At 38.4% G+C, this 26,263-nt stretch overlaps 1 protein-coding gene across 4 annotated transcripts in view; it reads right to left on the bottom strand.

The window, feature by feature from the left end:
* The window catches only part of Pxn (Peroxidasin), a 479,183-nt gene that overhangs the window by 52,293 nt on the left and 400,627 nt on the right, over positions 1–26,263 (bottom strand). For all 4 annotated transcript variants that reach the window (XR_016550040.1, XM_090409901.1, XM_090409902.1 and 1 more), the window contains one exon: positions 22,707–22,824. Coding sequence is in view for 3 of the 4 variants with exons in the window: in XM_090409901.1 (XP_090266027.1) it covers positions 22,707–22,824 (118 nt within the window). In the remaining variant the exon portion in view is untranslated. The remainder of the gene's footprint in view (positions 1–22,706; positions 22,825–26,263) is intronic.

The raw sequence follows: 26,263 nt of genomic DNA, 5'->3' as shown, positions 1-26,263 counted from the left end.
TAAAACCAAGTATAAAATTTCTTGGTATCTTTCACACACACACACACACACACACACACACACACACACACATAGTTGATAACTTTGAGATGCAAATGAAGATGGAATGCATTGGCAAATTAGTTCATTAAGAAGGAACTTCAGAAGGCTAGTACATAGGACTAAATAAAACCATAACCATAGAACATACTAGACTCCTTACTTCAACTTATGTAATGGTTTCCAAGAAGTTACAATCTAGCCATCTACTGAACCAAACTGCTAAAGGCTATATAAGAAATTATATTATCACATGAAATAAAGAGCCAAAAGGCTTCACTTCGGTGATGCAAAATTATACAAATTAAGTGGATATTGAATCCAACATTATTTCAAAGCTGAATATAGAAACTATAAAAATTTCGGCAGATCCAAGCGTAAGCAGCCTTTCAGGACAGGGACAACTCGTGGTAAAGGTGGAGTAAGTTCTGATCACTTTCCTTAGTATTCTCCATAATGCAAAGCACATCTCCTTGTGGAGATGTATGATGCTATGCATTATGGGAAGGGATCACTACCTAGACCGGTTTCGACTTTTGTTGAAGTCGAAAGACCTCAACAAAGTGACAGATAGATTGCATTGACAGAAGTGACAGATAGAAAGATCTACCATACCATTCCTTTGACTTATTTACCATCTGCACTCACCACCCTCTCAGGCAATGTAGTCCATTTCTTACCATTCCTTTGTGCAGCAACTTCCACTTGTTTTACCATAATGAAAAAATCTTTGCCATCCATCTAATGAATACTTCTCAACATCTTAGATGTCCCAGTCATATTACTCCATCTTGTACCCACCAAATTCTGCATATTACATGCCATTTAATAATTTTGCTACCCACCTTGTACTCACTAAGGTTTCTTTAACCCTTTCAAATTCCAGTGACCTGATATACACTTCTATATAAATACTATAAACTTCCGGACTTTACATTTAGCTGCATTAAACTGAAACCCCCATTCATTTTCCCATACATCCAGTTTATTCAAATCCTCTTGCAGTGTCACCATATCTACATTATTACTAATAACCCTTCCCAGTTTCACATCATCTGTAAACAACTGAATGTTCCCCTGAAATTCATTGGCAATGTCATTATCAAATCACTCATCAACCACTCTTGTCACTTTATTATAAAAGGTAATCATTAACTAAAACAAATCCATGTTGACTCTGCCCAGTGCTGTAAATGATCCCGCACTAATTTCTCCAAGATCTTAACTACTGACGAAATAAAACTTGTCTATAGTTTGACACTTCCAGTCTGCTACCACCCTTATACAAGCACTATCCTACCCTCTTCCACTCCTTGGGTACCTTTCCCATGGACAGATTTTCATTGAAAAGCCAAGTCAAGGAAGCTGTCAGTTATTTAGCACATTCACTCAATGCCCATGTGAAATTCCATCCAGTCCCACTGCTTTATTGACATCCAAAGTACTAGGCATTTGAAACACTCTCCTCTTGCACTTCTAAACCTTGAACCTGCCATATCCTTCTAGTATTAACCTACTTCTCCAGGATGAAATACTCCAATAAAGTGTTCATTGAACAACTCCACTATGTCCTTTGCATCAGTCATTCTATTCTTATTTTTATCCAACAATCTCATTCTTCCACAATCATTTTTTCTCCTACTGGCCACATAGCAAAAAAATTCCTTAGAATTTTCTTTGGATCTGAGGGCCAATCTCTTCTCTTATTCCAGTTTTGCCTTCCTTACCATACTAGTCATTCTCATGGCTTCAGTCTTATATTCTTCATGCATCTTCTCTCCATGCCTTTCCTTATATCTCTAACCTCTTTTTTTTATTTTATCTGCAGTTCCTATTTGATATTGTTTATCACTTACTTTACACCAAATTGTGTTGTCTTCTTCACTTGCAGTATACAGCTTGCTATTGCTGCTAATAAACATTCCTTCACAAGTTACCAGCCCTAATGATATATCGCCCTTCCAGTTCCCTGCATCGACACACTCATTACTGGAGAGAAAAGCATTCTTGCCTATGTCCTTCCTCATTCAAATTCAAGCTATCTCTTGCATATGGTTCCTTGTTTATTGAGTACCAGTAACGGGCATGTGTTTTGTGTTTTGAAAAACAGTTGTCTGTTTTTCAAATAGCTGTCTCCAAGAAATGGGAATGCTAACCAGTAAATAAGAGGAAAGGAAGAAGAGCTGGAAATGAGGAAAAAAAAAAAAAAAAAAAAAAAACTGCCCAGTAAAATTCCGTGATCTTGGAAAAGTTTTACATGGATCTTTATCTACTCTCCAAGGAGGAAATGTGAAGTTAACATTGAAGGAAAGTACAATATCAAACCTTCATATATCAGTAAGGATGTTATGCACTCATTTTGGAAGCAAGTGGCATATGTTTCATGAAACGAAATGTAAGCTGCAGTGAAGTTATTTTTCTTGAAAGTGCTTTTGGAACTGCTCAGTTAAATGTACTCCTATTGTCAGAACAATTATTTATGTTTACTTCAGTAAATGAAGGAAAGTATTTTACATGAAACTTACCTAATATAAGAAGACAGATGCAAAAATAATCAAATGAGATCCAGCTTTTATTGTATTCTAAGCAATTTGAGAGCTAAGACAAACATTGAATGAATGAATAAAAAATAATAAATCAAAACAAAATAAAAGAAGATAAAGAGCATTGTGATGAAACAAATGCTCCAAAGAAAATTCCCATGTAGTGAAGCTACAGAAGTTCTGACTGTTATGTTTAGTTTATTTTGTGTTGTATTTGTTGTCATCCCTCAGAAATGATTTAATTGTGAGAGTCAGAGAGTGAGCGATTTTTCTTTGAGTTTATATTGTGTAATTCTTAGAAAGGCCATATAATTATCTTTTGTGTATGTAATAAGAATTCATGTATATAAAATATAAATTATTTACTAATTGTAAATATCTAGAGAATATGATTTTGCCAGATTTCTTGAAAGAGAATGGCTTAATACACCAAATTGTATATATTTATATTAAACATTTTAATTATTTTATACTTCAGCTTCATCCTTTAGAATTCACATGTTGATCTTTGAAGTCAATGCATCATCTCTGATATGAATCTGAAGTAGTCTAACCAACCAACCAATAAGCAAAATAAATTATATATGAATATTTATTGTTATTATTCTAAGATTCCCAAGACTCATCTAAGAGGTCCTTTATTATTATAACACAGCTCATCATACTGTGCCTTAAACATTAAAATACTCTGTAGACACCACACTCTCAAGCAGTGCATACCAATCATTCACAACTCTGCATGCAAAAAACCTGCTTCTCCCTTGTTTACACCCTCCTTATACAGCCTCCAAGGATGACCTCGTTCCCCCCCGATCTCCCACCATTTTATGAAAAACCTCTTCAACATTGATCCTATAACAACCCCTTACCAAACTGTATGTCTATCAAATCACCCTTCTTCCTCTTATCCACTAGACTCTGTAAATTGCATCTTCTTAACTTTTCCTCATATTCAACATTCTAGAGATCAGAAACTACCTTAGTGAATCACGTCTGGATCCTTTCCAACATCTCTTCATCCTTTTGCAGAATATAAGACCAAATCTGTGCACAAGTAGTCCATATGTGGTCTAATCAAGGCCTTATACAATGGAACAAGTATCTCCTTACTTCTACAAGTTAGTGTCCTCTGCATCCTTCCCAGAATTCGTTGTGTTGTCCTCACAATTTTGGCAATGTGCCCTCTAAATTTTAGATCCTTATCTGCTATCACCTCAAGATCTCTTATTTCATCCACATCCAACAATATATCCCCACCAAGCATAAATTCTACATTCCATCTTTGTTTCCAAATTTTAAAACTTTACATTTTGCAACATTGAACTGGCATCTCCCCTCCTGTGTCCATCAACTCAAGCTATTCAAGTCTTCTTGTAAGGCTACAACATCTGCTCTACTCCTCATAGTTCATCCCAACTTTGCATTATCTGCAAACAACTGAATATCCCCATCCAAATCTTCCCGAATGACATTAACATACAGGTTAAACAGCAATGGGCCCTAAAACAGACCCCCGAGGCATACCACTAGTGACTTTCCTCTTCTGGGATATTGCTCCCCTATACACAACTTGTTTATACCTATTAGATACCCAATCTCCTATCCAATGCACTAATCTAATATCCAACCTCATATGCTCTTTAACTATCTACTTATCATGTAGTAATCTATCAAAAAATAATAGTTTATTTTAGAGGAGTAACATGGGAATTTTCCCAGAAATAATACCTATATCAAAAAGCCTTTGCAAAAGATAACTTACTCTCCATGACCGACTTAACACAAAAAGTTGGTATACAGAAAAGTGGAGGATTTAACAGCTTTATTTTACTGTTCAGTTTAGTTATCTCCTTCACTTTTTATTGAATTATAATTTTATCATAATTGCTTATATTCTTTATACTAGGGGTAGGGGGACTTTCAGCATTTATTCGAACACTGGAATAGAACACTTATCAAGTATCTCATTCTTGATGCTGTCAATTTAATCCATTATCTATAGGATTCATTGTTTAAAACTTGATTGTCAGATACAACTAGTTACATAATCCATTTGGAGTCTTATATTAACTTTCTAAAACAAATCCTGTGGTTTTCATTCTTGTTCTCTGTGTGTTACTTAGATACTGGTGAGCTCCAAATCCAGCTGAGAAACTCCTGTGGATCTGTTCACCATGTATGTGCATGACTGGTGCACTATTAGTGGAAAACAAGAATGTCTTTTACAACAAACAAATTGGAATTACTGCAATATTCACAAATTCTGTGAACTAAAAAAGCAGTGAAATTGTTATTCACAGGACAGGTGCTGATGCATGCAACTAATGAATAACTGATCACAAGAATTCTAAAATTTTAAAAACATGGTTATTTTTACAATAGGAAGGGGCATGTAAAAAAAATAAAGAGAGAGAACTTAGAAAGCCAAGCAAGAACAACTTCTCTGTAGTCCTGCATAAACTTGACTGCCACAGTTCAATTTCAGACATAATTTAATAGTTTATTGATAGTTCCTCCATTCCATGATGAATGACACCAGGATATCTCATCTGCTTGTATTTGGTATAGAGGACAAGCAGACAATTTGATAAAGACTGCTGCAAATCCACAGCATCATTTCTCTTAATCCCAATGTGGCCTGGGATTCAAAAGTCAAATATCCAAGTTTTGTCTACTTGTTTAATGCATCACATCTTATACTCTAGAGAAACAGATATAGAAGATAAACCAGAGTATGTATAAATGATACATCTGTGGCTGCATTTCAACTCCATAAAGTTCAATGCAAACTCTAGAGCATGTAAATCAATAATGTATTTGCTATATGTCAATCAAACCTGATTAGATATCAATGCTGTTTGAAGATAGTAGCCAATCCCCCTTAACTGATTTTGAACTAACTGTTTAGACTGGTAGAAAAATCAGTGTTATTACATGTTTTGAAAAGATTGGCAGTCAGTTTTGAGGGTTGGAGGAGCAGGTTCTTTACATGGAGAGTGGTTGGTGAGTGGACTGCATTGCCTGAGTGCATTATGAATGTAGATACACTGAATCAATTTAAGGCATGGTTGGATGAGCTTTGTGTGTCATAGTGTGTACCTCCCATGATCAGCCTCTGACTCCATGGAGATCAGATGCTAATAATAAGGCATTTCCCTAAGCTACACATAGAAAAATCAATAGGTGGCATGTTAGCATGCAAAGGTAGACAGTTTTGTGGTGTTGAAAGTATAGTTTTCACTTGGTTAGAATATAATAAATTTAGTTTAATTCTTTATCCAATACTTTCAGGCGCAAACTTTGTTTGCCCACACTTGGATAAAGGATTAAACTAAATTTATTAGTTTTATGGTGTAAATGTGGACAGAACAGTTTATTATTATTATTTGACACCTCCAGGGAGTCCAAAGACTCATCGAGGGAGAGTGTGCCAACAGCATCGAATGATTGGACCCTTTCCAACTACTAACCGTGCTCAAACTTACTTAACTGAGCCATTAGTAGCAGAGGCTCTACCAATTGACCAACCTTTGCCGGCCAAACTGCTAAAATGGTTACACTGCTAAACAGTTGTTTAGCAGTGTAACACATTTGACACTTTTCTCAAAACAGGCAGAAAATACTGTCATTTGGCTACATTGAATAGTGAGCAGCACTCATATTTAATTTATGGAGTAACTACTGTTTGAGATATAAAGTTCAATAATGTTACCTTTACATTAAAGTCATCTTCAGGAATATCTACATCTCCAACACACACACACTGCTACATTACAGTAACTTTTAACATACCATAGTAAGCTACATCACATCTAAATACTACTCAACTCACCTTGCCTGACCTCTTGTGGTAAAAAAAATAAAATTAAATTAACTTAAAAAGAAAACAGCTAACAATTTTTTTTTTTTAAACAAAAAAAAATCCTGTTAAGTTAATAATTAATTACATCAGCCAATCAGAATTTTCTTATAAATTTGGTTCTTGCACTTTGCTTCCATACTTTATGTTTCTGTATTCATTCATTAGATGAATGAAACTTTTACACCACACAAAAACCTGATATGAAAGAAAATTTAAAATGCATGTGAAACATTCATAAATCAACCAAATTTAAACAAAAATGGTGGGCTAAAAATCTCCAAGTTTTGGACAAAATATATACAACACTGACAACAATGCACATCCTCAGATTGCCTAGAGAATCTCACTACATGTGATACTGATCTCCAAAACAACAAAAACCAAAAATGATCAGATAATGGCAACTTAAAAAAAAAATAACTTCAAAAGCTAATAAGAGATCTTTTTTTTTTTTTTTTTTTATTAACATAGACACACACACAAACTGCTTAGAAAGAAGTTAACAGACACTCTAGAATGAGAATAAACAGCCAAGGCTTACCCCTTAATAAGATGTAAGACTTCCTTTTGCTGCGATGACTGCAGCAATCCTACGGGCATGCTTTCCACAAGCATATGATAGCAATCAATGGAATCTTGGAATATTCTCCCTGTAAGAATGTAATGAGGTCTTGGACTGTTGTGGAGCATATGTCTTCCCTGGATCTCATACGACACTCCAGCTCATCCCACAGATATTTAATAGGGTTGAGATTAGGACTCATAGAGGCCAGTCAGTCAAGTGTGGTGACGTTCATGTTCACAAACCATGCAGTTATAGCAGCAACCTTATGACATGGTGCATTGTCTTGCTGAAAGAGACAATGGTCAGTTCTGTAGAAATGCCACAAAGTAGGAAGCATTGCATTGTCCAGAATGATACCTCTCAGAGTTCAATGTTCATGGTGCCACAAAAGAGATACAAGGCCTAACCGAAAAAATCTGGACCACACCATCAACACTGCCACCTTCAAATTTCATAGATGGGGTTACGCAATCTGGTAAGAGATTTATCAGGCATCTGCCACAACCATCCATCTGCTTGGTAGAGGGTGTAGAATGATTCATCATTAAAGATGCTATATGTTGGTTCAGGTTGTGCTTGCATAATGAGGCATTAGAAAAGGCATCTGATGCAATGAAAAGGAAAAGTTGGTCCTTTTGGAGATTTAAACAGCAGAGTAGGAAATGATCACCAGATATATAGAAATGTTTTGGGAAAATTTGAAGAAAAGTGCAAAGCTAATAATAATGGTAAATGCCTCCTGGATTTCTGTTCAGAACATGGATTAGTTATTAATAACACTCTGTTCCAACATAAAAATGTGCACAAATTCAAACAGAGAAAATGCAAGAAATAAGAGGTCTCATTCACTATGTTATAGTTGATATGTTTCTGTGTTCAGGATACAAGAATATACAGAAGATTTGAAATAGGAAGTGATCAATATTTAGTTTTGAGTAGGATAAAATTGAATTTCATATAGAAAAGAAAAGTGCATAAGAAAGTTTTAAAATGAATCAAAGCTGAGCAGCTTTCAGAGGTGAACTGTAGACTCAAGCACAGAAACATCATTCAATAAAAAATGAACAAATTTGAAAACAAGAGAACCCAACTTTGAAGAAAACATTGATTGATTCAGAAAGAGAAGCATGTGGTGAGGTTGTCTGTAAGGATAGAAAAATGAGAACACCATGATGGATTCATGAAATTAGAGGAAATCAAGGAAAAGAACAAAACATATCGTGACAAGTAAGTCAGCATGTGCTCTTAGAGAATACACAGAAAAATGTAAGAAAGTGAAGCACTGTGCAAAACTAACTAAAAAAAGTCATGGGAAGACTGGCAATAACACAGAAAGTAAATATCAGGAAGGTAACAAAAATATTCTGGAGACAATTCAAAAACCAAAAACCTTAGAAGTGGAGGAAAAAATACTGTAAAAGGAATCAGAGATGATAAATGTGACATATAAAACTCCCAACAAGAATGCATATCCATAATTGAAGTAGTCAAGTCATCAAAAACCTGAAATGTGGAAAGGTAGCTAGAGTAGATGACATTAGCCAGAAATACTCAAATATGGAGGTATAAAACTTTTCTATTGGCTGCATTACATAATTCAGAAGACCTGTTCAGAGAGTCAAATTCCAGCTGACTGAAGAACAGCTCTCATACTATCCATCTATAAAAAAGTGAAATAAAATTGAATGTGAGAATTACATAGGTATTTCCCTACTGAGTGTTCCTGGTAAGATTTGTACGCTCCCTTGTGGCACACCAGATGTAAAATCTGGTGTGCCACAAGGGTGCACATTATCTCCACTCTTATTCATTATCTATATGAATCACATTATCAAGGAAAGCGGTATTAAATCTGATATCAAAACTGGTTATGTTAATCTTTGCTTTTCACTTTATGCAGTATTTCTGAATAAATCTAGTACAAGTCTTCAAGATTCCCTGACTAAATTGAATAACTAATGTAATAAATTTGGTACAAAAATTAGCAATAAAAAGACAATGAAAATAGGCAGAAACATTGAAAACATAAATTCAAGATACCAAGAAATTATATACTTGGTTTAATCCTTTATCCAAGTGTAAGCAAACAAGTTTGCACCTGAACTATTTTCAGGACTGGGGCAACTCATTTAAAGAAACTAATGACTTCACATCACTTGCCTTAGTATCCCATAATGCAAAGCACATCTCCTTGTGGACATGTATAATGCTATGCATTATGGGAAGGGTCACCACCCAGACTAGTTTTGACCTTTGAGGTCTCATCAGTGGGAGCCAGACCCAGAGATGATGCTAAGGTTGAAGTAATGCAAAAGTAATATTTTCATATACGAGTTGCCAAAAGGTGTCACACCTTATAATTAAAACACTCTGGATTAGAGAAAGTTATTGGAAGTTTTCCCACTTGGTTATACTATAAATTAAAGATACCAAGAATTTATATACTTGTTTGCTTACACTTAGATAAAGGATTAAACTAAGTATATGATTTCTTGGTATCTTTAATTTATAGTATAACCAAGCAGAAACACTTCCAACAACTTTCTCTAATCCAGAGTGTTTTAATAATAAGGTGTGACACCTTTTGGCTACTCATATATAAAATTATGACTTCTGCACTTCATCCATAGTATCACTTCTGGGAGGAGGTCAAGGATCGACCGTGAGATGTGGTGATTAATACCCTTGGAGAGCAATGGATGGCAATGCTGTAGCCAATGAAGTTCTAACTGAGGCTCGGTTATTGCTGTTACCCACTTGCCATGATCAGAGCTTTAATAGCTGGATAACACCTTATCCCTACACTGTCCTTTACAGATAACAGGGAAGATGAAAAGCATTTTTGCTTCCCCCCTTTAAGCCAGTCCTTATAAGAAAGAGTATCACCTTTGAGAAGGTAGACAAGATGGCGTTAGTTAGTGTTTACGTGTATTTAGTATTAGTCTCGCGTTTTTGATTAGTGTGATATTGTTGGCACTTCCGAATGAAATATTTAGAGGTAAACTTTCTTCGTTTTGACTATTTTTGTGATTACACATTGCTTAGCTGGTAGACTCTTGCATGAGTAAGGGATTTGTCAATAGACCCTCCTAGGACATCAGGAATAAGACATCGGAATATTCCTTCATTGTACACAAGGATGGAGAATGTAAAAGATATGTAAAAGGATGCCATTCAACATTTAAACAAAGATATATCACTTGACATTCTCAAATTCATTCTAAAGAAATTTGAAACAGAATATCCTGGTTGCTTGAATCTCTTCACTCAAGTAAATGACACCGAAAGGGACTTTACACCTGTTCCACATACAAAGACTCTCTGACAGTTCGATTGTTCACAGGAGGAACAATCTAATAAAAGACGCAGAACATCGGAAGATGGAATGGAAGAGAATGTAACAACTCACGAAAATCAGGTCACCCAAGATAGAAAAGAAACGGTCCCTCTAGTTATCCTTTGAGATAAAGATAAATGGACCTCAGTCTCAAGATCCCTAGGGGAACAAAATATCAATTTCTTCTGGGCAAGAAATACTGATGAGGGTGTAAAGATTCATCCTACCACTGTCACAGATTATCGCATGATGACGAAAATGCTGGACAACTCTAAATTGCCCTTTCACACCTTTGCACTAGCAAGCGAGAAGAAGAACCTAAAAGTGGTTCTAAGAGGGGTGGCTGAGGACATCACAACTGATGAGATCACAGCTGACCTCATCAATCAAGGATTGACCCCCAATCAAAGTCAGTAAACACTAAGGATGCTGAGGTCAGATAAAAGACCAATGCTACTGTGTTGGTCGAAATCTCCAATACACAAAAAAGAATCTATGAAGTTACTGACATTTGTAAGCTTAAAATTACAACTGAACCTCTAAGGAAGAAGGCATCGGCATGGCAGTGCCGCAGATGCCAGAGGTCTGGGCACACCCAAAAACTGTGCAGAGCTGCCTACAGATGCCTAAAATGCAGTGAGGGTCACCAAACCAACTCGTGCACCAAGCCCAGATCCACACCTGCCTGCTGTGCCAACTGTAGAGGACCACATCCCGCTAATTACAAGGGATGCCTTTTCCATCCAAAAAGCCATGGATCAACAAGAACGAACCACGCTCCTCCAAGCAATGACACAAACAACCAAGCAGGTCGCCCTCCAGATCATAATACCTCACATTCAGAAGCACAGGAAAGCACTCGACTTTCATCCATGTCCAAATCATATGCAGAAGCGGTAAGAACTCAGATTCCTTCATCGCAAGAGCAAACAAGCCCCAAACTCACATCAGCTTTAACCTCTTCACTTGCAACAATGCTGCACAAATTCAGCAAAGCAAGCACCTCACCATCTTCCAGAAACAGATTTTATCTAGAAACCCAATCCATATTAACAGCTCTCTATAATGTCTAAAAAATTTAAACCGAATTCCCTAATGATAACAGCATGGAATGCCAATGGCTTAACAAATAAAATTCTCGAGCTGCAAGAATTTGCAAAGAGATACAATCCAGACATAATCTTGATCAGTGAATCCCACCTCAGACCATCAAACAACCCAAGACTAAGAGGTTATATTTTATATAGGACAGAGAGACTTAACTCTAGTGGAGGCAGCACAGCTATTTTTATTAAAAATTAGAGCCACAACTCGTTGACCAGCCCCCAAACTCTAAACCTTGAAGTGACAGGTGTAGAGGTGCACACTAATAACGCAGGCAAACTCGAAATCTACGCAGCGTACAATCCTCCCAGCATTCCACTATTGACAGCAGACTTAGACTCCATCCTCGGCTCCACGGATTCCATAATTATAGCAGGAGACCTAAACTCCAAACATACAGCTTGGTTCAGTTCGTCAATCAACTCCAAAGGCTATACTTTATTCAATTACACGTCACTCAACTCATCAATAGTAGCTGGACCCACTGAGCCCACCCACTACAGCCCATCAGGAAGTTGGGATGTATTAGACAGTTATCCTCAGAAACATCAAATATCAATACCAGCTGGAGACATTAGAAGAGCTTAACTCAGATCATAATCCCATCCTGCTCAGGCTAGGGCTTCAAGATCAGCTCTCTCCCCATCATTCTTTCTTATCATGGGACAAGCTCTCTAAGGTTCTCCCAGTCCACATCGGTCCACCCCCTGTCATTTGTAAAAAATGAAGACATAGACCAAGCTGTAAGCAATTTAACTAGGCAAATCAACACAGAAACAGCATCAGTCACTCAAAACACTGCTTTCCATACTTCCAAATGGATCCCAGAAGAGATAATGGACCTGATTAGGGCCAGAAAGTGATATCACACTAGAGCCCCGCAGGACAAAACAGCCTTAAACAACCTGAACAGACAGGTTTGAGAAGCCCTTCAGATATACAGGAATTCCAAATGGGAATCCAAACTCATGAAAATCAACCCAGAAGATAACTCCATGTGGAAATTTGTAAAATCTCTTCTTACCAAAAGACAACCCCTTCCCCCTTTGAAGACCAATCTTGGAATTGCAGCCCTAATTGACAATCTGGAAAATCAATGCAGCCCATCTTATGTAAACTTAATTATCAATCTCATTTACAAAGTTCATCGTAAAGTTAGAAAAGCATTAAGACGGCCTAAGGATGATTCAGAAACCATCATCCCCACATCTCCAACACAAATAATAAATATTTCCCATCTGAAGAACAATAAAGCTCCCGGCCCCGATGGCATTACCAATAGAATAATAAAGCTACTCCACGGAAAGCCATAATTCATCTAGTTAATATTACCAATTCCATTTTAAGATTCCAGTACTTTCCCACAGATTGGAAAATCGCTGACATTATACCTCTGAAAAAACCTGGTAATAACCCACAACTTCCCCAAAGCTACAAGCCCATCAGTCTTCTTTCCTGTCTTGGCAAAGTAACAGAAAAGGTCATCCTATCAAGACAACAATCAGCAGTGGACAAACAGAAAATAATCCCAAATGAGCAATTTGGGTTTTGCAAAGCTCACAACACAGTACAACAAATTCACCGACTAACAGAGCATATCACCCATGGTTTTAACTGGCATCTTCACACTGCTGCTGTATTTTTAGATGTTGCCAAGGCCTTTGATAAGGTTTGGCATCAAGGCCTTATCTTCAAACTAATTGAAAACAATATCCCAATTAAACTAGTGAAACTCATATACTCATATATTAGTGAAAGATACATGCAAGTAAAACTCAACGGAATTGTGTCATCAAGGTGCAAAATTCTGGCAGGAGTACATCAGGGTTCTCTTCTGGCCCCCAATACTTTTCACAACTTACATACAGATATTCCTCTCAATTCAAGAACAACCACTACAGCCCTTTATGCTGACGACACCGCTATTCCAGCAAGATCGCTCAGCCTCCCCCAGCAATCACCAGACTCCAAGGAAGTATCAATAAGCTAGCAAACTGGTTCACTAACTGGAGGATTCGAGTGAACCCCCTCAAAAGCTCAGCCATGCTGTTTTCTGGGAGAAAAGTCTGCAATAAAGAAGACATCCTGCTCTCTGGTCATAAGATCCCATGGCAATCAGAGACCAAATATCTTGGGATATTAATGGATAAGAAACTCCTTTTTAACAAGCACATCAATCTCATTGGCTCCAAATCTTCCAAAGCAATAGCACAGCTCTACCCATTGATCAACCGCAAGAGCAAATTGAACTTACATAATAAATTGCTACTTTACCGGATGGTAATACATCCAGTCATTACCTATGCCTCACCAGCACGGAGTCACACTTCAAGATCAAACATTTCAAAATTGCAGAAAATCCAAAATAAATGCCTTAGGATGATCCTGGATCCACCGTGGTTCATCAGAAATTCACAGATTCACCGAGAAACCGGCACTCCATACATCTCCTCCCTTCTTCGTGATCTTGCAGAAAAATTCTTCGTGAAGTTAAGTGCACATTCAAACCCACTGATCGTACAAGCTGTCAATTACAATGAAACTGATTACTACAAACACAAAAGACCGAAGGCTATTCTTCTCTCAACTGATCATAGCTAACACAACTGTCCCCAGAGGGAGAGCTTAATTGCTCACAAATCTCCCATTCGCAAACAAATCTCATTACAGGGGAATATGAAAAGCACTAGTGCTTCACCCATCCTGTCAGTAACGTTAATGGAAATGGTATCATCTCTGAATTGAGGAAAGATTGCGGATTTGAGTGGTGAATTGTATTATGATGATTATGAATTGTGAGTGAATTTGATCAGTATTCGTCTATTTCAGTTTTTCTTTTCGAGTTTGTGTGGTGCATAGAACGATCGAGGTAGTGTTATCTGATGTGCAGTTCTGGTTACTCTAGATAAGTACTTTACTCCAGAAAACTAATTGCAACGATTGCAATTGCTAAGCCTAATTCTGCTTACGTTGCACACTGTCGTTAGAATCGCCATTGTTAACTTGTAGTGCATTCATCACCATGTGTGAATAGGAAGATGACGCTTATATTGAATCGCTCAACAAAGGGCAGGTGCTCAGTATTCTGAAAAAGATTGTAAGAAAAGTTGAATGCAATTCCATAATTCCATAATTGAACGAATCCATAATTTCTACTCCTTGCTAGGAGAAGTTGAGGAGGGCGAAGACACTGCCCAGATGGAGGAGAAGCTGGATTTGGTGATTTCCACTCCCCCAGACTTTGAAGAGGTCCGTGCACACAAGAAGTGCAAAACCGCCGACACAGAACCTCCCATGGATTCCGGTATGGAAGATAACACTCCCAGTTCTGATCCTTAGGACTCCCCCAAAGAGAGGGTGCTAACGATCGTCCTCCAGGAAAAGAAAAAATGGACACACTTAAGGTCCACCATGACAAACTTACAAATACAATATAGCTCAGCTAAGAACATGGATGATGGCATCAAAATCCAGCCTGCTACCATAATGGAACTATAGAAAGCTGACCAAAAAGTTAGATTCAAGTAATACTCAATATCACACTTTCTCTCTCGGCTCAGAGAGGAATCTGAAGGTGGTCCTCCGAGGTGTTACAGAGGATACAACTACAGATGAAATAGAGGCCAGCCTCCGCCACCAGGACCTGCCAACTATTAAGGTCAGTAGGATGACTAGAGCGGACAAAACCCCTATGCCTCTAGTTTTAGTTGAGATCCATAAAGCTTATAAAAATATTTATGACCTAAGGTCAGTCTGTAGACTGGATCACCCCAGAGTCCCTAAGGAAGAAAGCTTCAACTGGACAGTGTCACAGGTGTCAAAGATTTGGCCATGCTCAGAAACTCTGCAAGGCAGAATATAAATGCCTGAAATGTGCCAAGAGCCACCCCACTAACACCTGCACAAAGCCAAAAACCACCCTGGCTAGTTGTGCAAATTGTGGTGGCCCTCACCCAACTAACTATAAAGGATGTGTACAACACCCGAACAACAGACTGTCCGAAACAAACAGACAATCACCTGCCTGTATCTGCTCACGAACACCTACACCTCTGGCACCACAATCTCGCAGTGTTTAACAATATGTGACAGAAGCCCCACCGCCGCTGTTTAAGGCTCTTAAGAGAACAAACTACCAATGGCAGGCAAGAACCTATGCGGATGTGGCCTGCTCCAAAATGACAATGAAGGAACAGAATCTGTCAGCAGTGCGGTCAACCTGACAACTGTCATTACTGCCTCACCAGCAAATATGCTACAGGATTTCAGCAGGTCCAATCCTTCACCAGCACCAAAAAAAAGATTTCTATATGAAACTCAATCAATCATCTCAGCACTTATTGATGAACAAGAATAGACTAACTCCAGACTCTTTACAGATTGTGATGTGGAATGCCAATGGCCTCAAACACAAGATGGAACTCCAAGAGTTCACTGAGAGACTTCAGCCAGATGTTGTTTTGATAAGTGAGACACATCTGAGGCCATCGGACAGCCCCAAAATTAGGAGATATCACCTCTACAGAACTGACAGCCAAATTACAGAGGTGGAGGCACTGCTTCTTCTTTTGCTATGCCTTATCCCATGTTAAACGGGGTCGGTGTTCCCATCTTTAATCTTCTTCTTCCAGATTCTCTGGTCCAGGGCATCTTCCTGACTCCATCCTTTTTCCCTAAGATCCTATGCCACCTTATCCCTCCATCTGAGTTTGGGCCTGCCTCTTTTCCTCCTTCCCTCCACCTCCATATGCTCCACTCGTTTACCAACATACTCCTCACTCCTTCTCTCTACATGACCGAACCACCTCAGCCTGCTTTCTTGTACCTTCTTAACGATCAGTCTCACCTTGATTGTCCCTCTGATGTAGTCATTCCTTATCCTGTCCTTTGTCACACCACTCATCCATCTCAACATCCGCATCTCCGCCACCTCCATCTTCCTCTCCTGTGCCTTTGTTATAGGCCACGTCTCTGTGCCATGGAGCATCGTCAGCCTCGCCACCATCTTATACAGCTTTCCTTTCATCTTACAACTCACTCTCTTGTCACACAGGACCCCACTCATCTTCCTCCAGCCACATGTTATTCGGTGCTGTATTTCCTCATTCTGGTCTTTCCTCATCCACTTCTGGCTGGTGTTCCACAAGGATCATTACTGGCCCCAATTCTGGTCTCGATATTTATAGCAGATATTCCACACAATCCAATGTCATCTATCTTGGCCCTGTATGCTGATGACACAGCGATACTAACCAGCTCTCTTCGCCCACACCTAGTCACCAAAAAACTCCAAGAAAACCTACATACATTAGAAAAATGGTTCTCCAATTGGAGATTATAAGTAAACCCCTCGAAGAGCATAGCTGTGCACTTCTCCAGAAGAACAGTATCTCCTACAGGGGACATCTTCCTGTTTAACACCAAAATTCCTTTGAAAACAGAAGTCAGATACCTTGGTGTACTGCTGGACAAAAGACTTGCCTTCAAGGACTCGTGCGCAAAGGCATCAAAGCCATCGCCCAGCTCTATCCCCTAATAAACAGAAACATTAAATCACACACCAGAATTAAACTGCTCCTCCACAAACTAATGATTAGTCCTATAATTACATATGCTTCGCCAGCGTGGAGCCACACCACTCATACTAATATCCTCAAACTGCAGCAAGTGCAAAACAAGTGCCTTCGTATGATTCTGAACGTCCCGTGGTTTGCAGAGTTGTTCAACTTCATCAGGATATAGACATCCCCTATATATACTCTTTCCTCCAGTCTCTTGCAGCAAAGTATTTCCTAAAAACATTTGCTCATCCCAATCCACTGGTGCAACAAGCTACTGACTATGATGAAACAGATCTGTACAAACACAAAAGACCTAAAGCCATCCTGATTTCAAGAAATTTTCTATAATCCCCTTGCTCTCTCAGGGCGAGCATATTGCTCAAACTTTTTTCTTCACTGTATCCATTCAGACACCATGGAATATGAAAGCATCTTGCTTCACTCTTGGAGTCAGTAAAATTGAAGTTGAAGTATCACCTCTGGGTCTGACTCACACTGATGAGACCAAGGGTACCCTAACAGAAGGGATCTTGTTTAGAGAATAGTATATGGCTGCCTTCCTGTCAATACCATCAAATGGAGGGATGAATGGAGAGCAATCCCAGGCAGAGAAGGCCAAATCAAGGCAGTTAATCCAGATGGGACTAACCACCACCTGGATATGAGTCATCTTTGCACTTTGGTTTCAATTGGTCTTTTGGTTGTTCATCTATGAGATTGGTGAAAAAGGAAAACTGATAACCTTTGGCTACATGATGACATAAACGAGCTGAGGCCTTTTCTCTATCATGTTACCCATCTGTCTTTTCTTTCTCCTAATACTATCAGGCTCTCTTGTACCTCTATGCTAACTACTCTAGGCCTATGATGAGCAACTCTTCACTTTTTCACCTCAATAAAAGTCTAAACCAGTCTGAGTAGTGACCCTTCCCATAATGCATAGCATTATACATGTCCACAAGGAGGTGTGGTTTGCATTATGGGATACTAAGGCAAGTGATGGAAGTCATTAGCTTTTTTATATAGGTTGCCTCAGTCCTGAAAATAGTTCAGGCGTAAACTTGTTTGCTCACACTTGGATAAAGGATTAAACCAAGTATATAATTACTGGATATCTTTAATTTATAGTATAACCAATTGGAAAAACTTCCAACATTGAAAACATCGACTGTGAACTCATTGGTGAACCTATAGAACAAGTAAAACATTTCAGCTATTTAGGCACAATGTTTAGTGAAGATGATAAATTAAACATGGAAATAGATAACAGAATTAGTCTAACTGGTATGGTAGAAAGTCAGCGGAATAAATTTATATGGAATAGGAAAGAAATTAGTCAAAACACTAAATTAACTGTATACAAGCCAGGGTTCAAACCAATTTTAACTTATGGATCTGATAGCTATTTTAAAAATAAAATAGCTTGATTGAAGACAGGAGACCACAGATATGAGAGTTCTGAGAAAGATTAGTGGAGTGAAAAGATGGTATCAATGGCAGTATCACATTAAAAATGAGGATATTAGGAAAGAACTTGCCATTGTTAGCATTCAGGAATGTGTTAGTACAGCTAATCTCAAATGGTATGGTCACTTGAAGAGAATGGGAGAGGATAAGCAAAGCACATGTTCTTTGACAGGTTGGCAGGAAATAGACCTAGAAGAAGGCCAAGATGTCAGTCAATTGCTACAGAAAAAGTGCCTCAAAGATAGAAATAAGATCTGATAATATTGGAATCTTGACAGATAACAGATTAATTATGAGGAAGAATTGTTGATTGGAAGTTAGTATTGGTGTAACTTTTTCATGTATTACTGTCATAATTATCCAGTACACCCTCTGAGGGTACAGATCAGGAATTTGATGATGATCCTTTCTGACCTCAAAATACAATACTGTCAGTGTGTTTCTGACCTTGATGCAAGTGTAAAAAGAAATAAGTATCTTTCAAAAATCCATTTAACTCTGCTATCAAGGAACTTCCATATAACCTTCAGTTGGAAATGAATATTCTGTAATACAATGGCACATAAAAGACAAACAACAAAAATGATGCTTGAAAGAATTCCATAAATACCTTGGAATCTTTTACTTGTGGAGCAATGTCAATAGTTGACACTAACTATCTGTGTGAAAAGACAGATGAAATACGTAAAATCTCATTAGAGATTAGCCATCATTACTCATCAGATTACCCTTTCTCATGAGTATTTGTAATTGTTTTCAATGATTAAGTGCAATTCTGCCCGAAAGAATTCAATAATTCTTACTAATTTCCTAAAAATATGTCTGTACACAGACATATTTTTAGGAAATTATGGGAAGGAGTGATGACAAGGGGCCATCCTTGGAAGTTACAAAAGGAAGCTGTGAGCAAGAGGGTGAGGAGTGGCTTCTTTGCATGGAGGGTGGTTGAACCATGAAATGCACTGCCTGAGAAAGTGGTGAGAGCAAGAATGGTCAATGAATCAAGAAGTGTGATATGATAGACTTTGTGTTTCCGAAGAAGGACCTCCCACGATGAATCTCTTGATTCCATGGAGACCTGAATAATAATATTATTACAGGTATCTCCATGGAGTCAGTAGACTCATCGCGGGAGACCTAAACTAGCAAAACAATATCTGGCATATCTCTTCTTGAATTCATTTACAGGCAAAGAGTTCACTAAGTCAGGCAATGAATTCCACTCATTCACTACCCTCCAGGCAAAAAACCTTGTTCTCACACCCTCATTAACCACACTCTTCTTTAATTTCCAGGGATGACCTCTTGTTCATTTACAGGCAAAGAGCTCACAACTAAGTCAGGCAATGAATTCCACTCATTCACCACCCTCCAGGCAAAAAACCTTGTTCTCACACCCTCATTAACCACACTCTTCTTTAATTTCCAGGGATGACCTCTTGTTCATTTACAGGCAAAGAGCTCACAACTAAGTCAGGCAATGAATTCCACTCATTCACCACCCTCCAGGCAAAAAACCTTGTTCTCACACCCTCATTAACCACACTCTTCTTTAATTTCCAGGGATGACCTCTTGTTCATGTACAGGCAAAGAGCTCACAACTAAGTCAGGCAATGAATTCCACTCATTCACCACCCTCCAGGCAAAAAACCTTGTTCTCACACCCTCATTAACCACACTCTTCTTTAATTTCCAGGGATGACCTCTTGTTCATTTACAGGCAAAGAGCTCACAACTAAGTCAGGCAATGAATTCCACTCATTCACCACCCTCCAGGCAAAAAACCTTGTTCTCACACCCTTGTTAACCACACTCTTTTTTAATTTCCAGGGATGACCTCTTGTTCTTCCATCACTATCAACACAGCTGAAACATTTCCCCTGCATCAATCCTATAAAAACCTTTCAGTAATTTAAATGTTTCTATCATATCCCCTGTTCTCCACCTATCAATCAACCTCTGCAATCCACAAGCTCTCAATCTATCAATGTAGGGAGCATTTTTTACATCACTCACCAACTTAGTCACTCTTCTCTGAACCCTCTCCACAGCCACCTCATCTCCAAGGAATTAAGGTGACCAGACCTGAGCCCAGTAATCCAAATGTGGAAGTATCAATGCTTTATAAAGGAGAATAATAACCTCTTTATCTCTGGATGTCAACAACCAAGTAATCCTATGTGCAATCTTGGACAGCTTAGCAATGTGTCCCCTGAACTTCATATCCCTATCTACCAACACCCCTAAGTCCCTAGCCTCATCAATCTCTTGGAGTACTGTTCCATCAATGTAGTACACAACTGGTAATCTTTTAATTCCAAAATGCATAACTTGACACTTTTCCACATTGAACTGACATCCATTACCTTTTGCCCATTCTAACATCTTATTTAAATCATCCTGCAAACTTTCAGCATCAGCGTGATTTTTTTATTGCGCTACCCAACTTTGCATTATCAGCAAACAACTGAATATCTCCCTTTAAGCCATTTCCTATATCATTTATATACAAATTAAACAATGGCCCAAGCAATTCTCAATTTTATCTCTTGGCCCATGAAGTCTAAAATATTTACTACCTGGCTGCTAGCAGAAAAAGTTTATCACCACATGATCTAGAGACCAAACAAACAAACAGAACATGTTCAAGCCACTTGGGGAGTCCTATTAGTGGGTCAGTGGCCTCGTATCAGGTGATGCAATTCATCTCTCACCTAAAGACAATCATTAGCATCCATGCCCATAGGATTTGAATCTGCAGGAATTCAAATCCTGCATCCAACAGGCTGCAGGATTTGAATCTGCAGCCTGTTGGATGGAGCATATATGCTCAATGGACAAAACATTAGAGATAACTACCTAATAGTGTATTGGTCGTCATCTAGCCCAAATAACAGCCTATACTCTCTGAGGCAATGACTACACCAGATGTCAGAGGGTTGCTGGAGGTAATTCCAGTCATGCCTGTTGCAGCATTGTCCACAACTGCACCTTAGACATCATTCCCAGATATATGGATCTTTTGTCTCGCTCTACAGCATCCCAGAGAGATTTGATCAAATTTAAATTCAGGGACTTAGGGTCCACTGGATGGTTCCAAACTCATATGATGAATGTTCCTCAATCCATGCCTGAGTGGTTATGGCCCGGTGAGCCAATGCATTGTCCTGCTCAAACAAACTATCGCCTGCAGGATGTGCAAAGGTCATGAACGTGTGTAGGTGACCAGTCAGCACATTCTGGTAGCATTTAAGGAACCTAATGTGTCAGATTAGAACGCTCTCCAAACCATCACAGAGCCACGACCTTCTTGAATAGAGTTGACACCACACCTGCACTCTCCCATCAACTCAGTACAACTGATAATGGGATTCATCACGCCACACGACTCTGATCTACTCTGCAGAGGTCCAGTTCTGATGGTTCTGACACCAGGTGAGGCACAATACCCAATGACACGCTGTCAACAGTGATACACTATTATGGGGTTGGCATACCGTTCACTTGCTTATGCTGCTTGGACCTCCAACATTAAAACTGAATGTGATTTACATCACCATTGACTTGCAGTCAGCCTGTATAAGCCTGAACAGTCTATGTCAACCCCAGTCATCAATGGTGTGTGGTCAGCCACCACTTGCCCTCTGGTTACCCTAGAGTTCTTACAAGTTGGGATAGAATGATTGATCTGTCTTGCTCTCATAATACATCCATGATCAAAAGTCACTAACATCACCACATTTACTCATTTCATCAATTGCGATATACTGTTGGAAGCCCCACAGTCTGCATTCGGTTTGGGCACGTTTCACTTTGCATGGGGGATGCTGGTGTCAGCTTCCTATTACCCCATCTCTAATGTTTAATCTTATAATTTCTCAGCTAACCATTCTGGTACATTAGCTGGAAAAAATTGTAAAGTTAATTTCTGTTGGTGGAATGCTTTGAAACTCAGACAAGTCACACTATAGTGAGCATTCACTTTCATGATAAAGAGGAAAGCAAGCAACTGTCACATCTTCAGCATTGGAGCTTAATGGTATAAAATTGCATTTTTCTCTTCTTTTTTTTTTATTTAATTAGCAGTATCATTATAAAAAATGCATAAAATTAGTAAAAAAATATTTCATTTTAGTATATATGTTACAGAAATTCACACTATGGCTTTTTTTATACCCAAAAAAGTTTTTTTTCTTAAAAAAAGTAACAGTGGAATAAAGATATTACCTATCACCATTTCTAACTCTCCTGAATTGCTCTACAAGTATGCATTGGAAAGTTGGACCCACTTTTGTTCCACTTACTGGATCTTCACTTACACCTCCAACCCATAAATCAACGTTATCTGCATAAAACAAATAGTTGTACAATATAAAAAGTGCACTTATTAAAGAACCTTTCAGCAAATATAAATCAAAGTATTTTTCTTTGTTGTGAATTGTGCCCATTAAAAGGTCATAAACCTATTTACAACTGTAGTTGTAAATTTAGTACTGTTAATAAGCTATGATAATCTTAGGTGATCTGGTTATCTTGCTCTAGAGACTAAACATGGTTCTCTTTCAAGCCACTTCACACCTCCAATAAATAGGGTAGCGGACTCAAACTGGACAACAAAAATTAATTACATGAGCAACCATACTCGTATTGTAACATGAACCCAGAGCCTGTTGTCCGGACAGTGGCAATAATATCCACTCAGCCAAACAGGTTATAAAATTATATCATATGACAAGTAATTTCATATAATGCAGGACAGCATTTCTCAAACATTAAATATTTAGAAACCAGTTTTTTTTTTTTTCAAATGTATGCATACTTGTATGCATGTATTTAATTTGCTATTTTGCAGAATTAAATAAGTAGATAGGTAAAACCAGTAAAAATATTTGATATTGATTAGGTAACAAACCTAGAAAAGTTTAACTCATGTTAAACTTGAATGAACTATAGTTTCATTCCTGTCACTTAATTTTTTTTAAATTGTGTACAGATTTTTTTTTGAAGGAATGGTACCAAGCTGTGGACCACACTTGAAAAAAAAAAAAAAAATAGAAGTATAGTACAACTGATTATAAGAAAAAAAGTAAGATTTCATTTAGAAGTATTTTTCACTCATGAAACTACCACAATATCATACTTTGAAATAAATGAACCTAGGTATATGAAAATTTTCATGTTTCTCCTAACAAAATCATAATTTATAACAGATTAAATCAAATGCTGCATGCTACCTGCCACAGACATAATTGTAAATTATTGGATGTAGAACATCCTCAAAAAAAGATCACATTTCAAGGCTAATTTAGATCTCTTTAATCAAAAATGCCTCTGCATAATATCCAAAAAAACTCATGTCCCATAGCTGGAAAAAACCTCAGTTCAAATTTCATCTGGCAGGCAAGAAATAATGGACTTTTAACCAAAGGAAAGTTAGCCTACTCATATGGGTCTGCTACTGCCCTTATGCCACTGCATAAGGGTGGTAGCAGACTGGAAGTGTCTAATTATGGGCCAGGTTGCATGTCATCAGTAGTTGTTAAGATCTTGGAGAAATTAGTTAGGGACGTATACAACATTGGGCAGATAAGGGTAATGTTATCTGTGAGAGTCACCATGGATTTGTGAGGGGACACTCTTGTTTTAGTAATATGCTAGCCTTTTATAATAAAGTTACAAGAGCAGTAGATGAGGGAAAAGCATATACTGCCATTTTCCTAGACTTAGCAAAGGCATTTGATAGGGTGCCACGTGATAAGCTGATATTTAAGTTGCAGCACATAGGTTTGGATGTCATGTTGGTCAACTGGATTCAGGATTGGCTATCCGATAGGTATCAGAGAGTTGTGTATGATGGAGCAATATCAAAGAGGCAGAAGGTTACAAGTGGGATTCCACAGGGCTCAGTACTGGGACCTATATTGTTTAACCTTTATATCAATGACATTGTCAGTGGATTGCAGGGGGGGGTGTTCAGTTGTTTGCAGATGATGTGAAGCTGGGAAGGGTTATTAGTAATAGTGCAGATGTGGTAGTCATGCAAGAGGATTTGAATAAGCTAGACAGAGGCAAATGAATGGGGATGTCAGTTTAATGCAGCAAAATGTAAGGTCCTCAGGTTTGGGACACATCGATGGGTTGCTGCATACTCTATTGGAGGAGCTATACTGGAGAAAGTAGGGGAGACAAGAGATCTGGAGTTGATGATTGATAGAAACCTGAAATTCAAGGGACATATTGCAAAGGTGGTGAAGGTAACACAAAGAATTGCTGCAATAATGAGAAGGAGGCTGACCTGCAGAGATTCCGTTGTATAAGACCCTGATCAGACTACACTTAGACTATTGTTCTCAGATTTGGTCCCCAGGATTTGAAGGGGATAAATTAATTGTGGAAAGGGTACAGAGGCAGATAACAAAGACAGTTTCCAGACTGTACAATGTTAGTTATGAGGATCTTCTGAGGGAATGTGGACTGCAGTGTTTGGAGGATAGAAGGAGAGGCAATATGATTGAGACTTTTAAACTGTTGAGAGGTGGCTACAGGGTTGACACTGGGGAGTTCTTTAACTTGGTTGAACAGCAGGAAGGAGTGATGACAAGGGGCCATCCCCTGGAAGTTACGAAAGGAAACTGTGAGCAAGAGGGCGAGGAGTGGTTTCTTTGCATGGAGGGTGGTTGAACCATGGAATGCATTGCCTGATAGAGTGGTGAGAGCGAGAACGGTCATCGAGTTTAAGGAGTGGTATGATAGACTGTTTTGTGTGAGGGACCTCCCACGTTGAGTCTTGATAGACTTGTTTCCTAAGAAGGACCTCCTGCGATGAGTCTTTTGACTCCTTGGAGGCCTAAATAATAATAATATGAAGGCAGTAGAGTTCCCTCTCCCTACACAACACAAATTGGTCAGCCCCAGTATTTTATACAACATATACACAATATCATTTCATGGTTTAACAAAGAATTGAAAAACATAGGAGGGTAGGTTATAAGTTCTGATAAACACGTAGAACAGAAATGATAATTAAAGCAACTGATATAACCACAAGATCATATCTTAAAATCGTTTAACTCCCATGTTTCATCAAATTGTAATAATGTGTTCTTTTTCTTTCTTGTGGTTATACCAGTTCCTTTAATAGAATTTTTGTTCTAGGCATTCATCAAACAGCTTATAAATCCAGCATTATTTCAAAGCCGAATACAGAAACTATAAAAGTTTTGTATGAAATTTGACCAGAGAGCTTACGGGAATACACTCTCTGGTATTTATGAGTTGCCCTAGCCGGACCTTATAGGAGACATGCCTACTATGAAAGCATCCATATATTCACCTCCTGTTGGTCCATTTTGATAAAGTTTCACTGGCCTGACAAACTAGTTGGTTTTCATCAGAGACACTGCATAAGTAAAGGCCTCTCTAAAATTAGGCGATCCACTGGACCACTCCCTATGAGTCACCGAAATATCGTCCAACTCAGCATTAGTTCTACTCAGTGACAGGCTCACCCTACCACTGAGCAGAACTGCTCATATTACAGGAAAAAACATCCACCGACAAGGCCCCACGGGCCACACACCTTCCGTGAAACTCAAAATTCTCTCTCAGACCAATAATGCCAAACATTCCATCTGGAACAGTAAAAACTCAAACATCAATGGCAGAATACTCAATTCACATACTGCTATGAAAAGTATGACAGTAATAGGACCCACAGAACCTACTGACTATGGAACAACTGGCCGTCCAAATGTCCCTGATATAGCAATACTCAAAAACATAGC

Source organism: Typopeltis vanoorti, chromosome 20 (assembly GCF_054136105.1).
Source record: "Typopeltis vanoorti isolate ZY-2024b chromosome 20, IOZ_Tvanoo_1.0, whole genome shotgun sequence".
Taxonomy (NCBI): domain Eukaryota; kingdom Metazoa; phylum Arthropoda; class Arachnida; order Uropygi; family Thelyphonidae; genus Typopeltis; species Typopeltis vanoorti.
The sequence above is the reverse complement of the archived record's forward strand: the minus strand, read 5'-3'. Positions and strand labels throughout refer to the sequence as shown.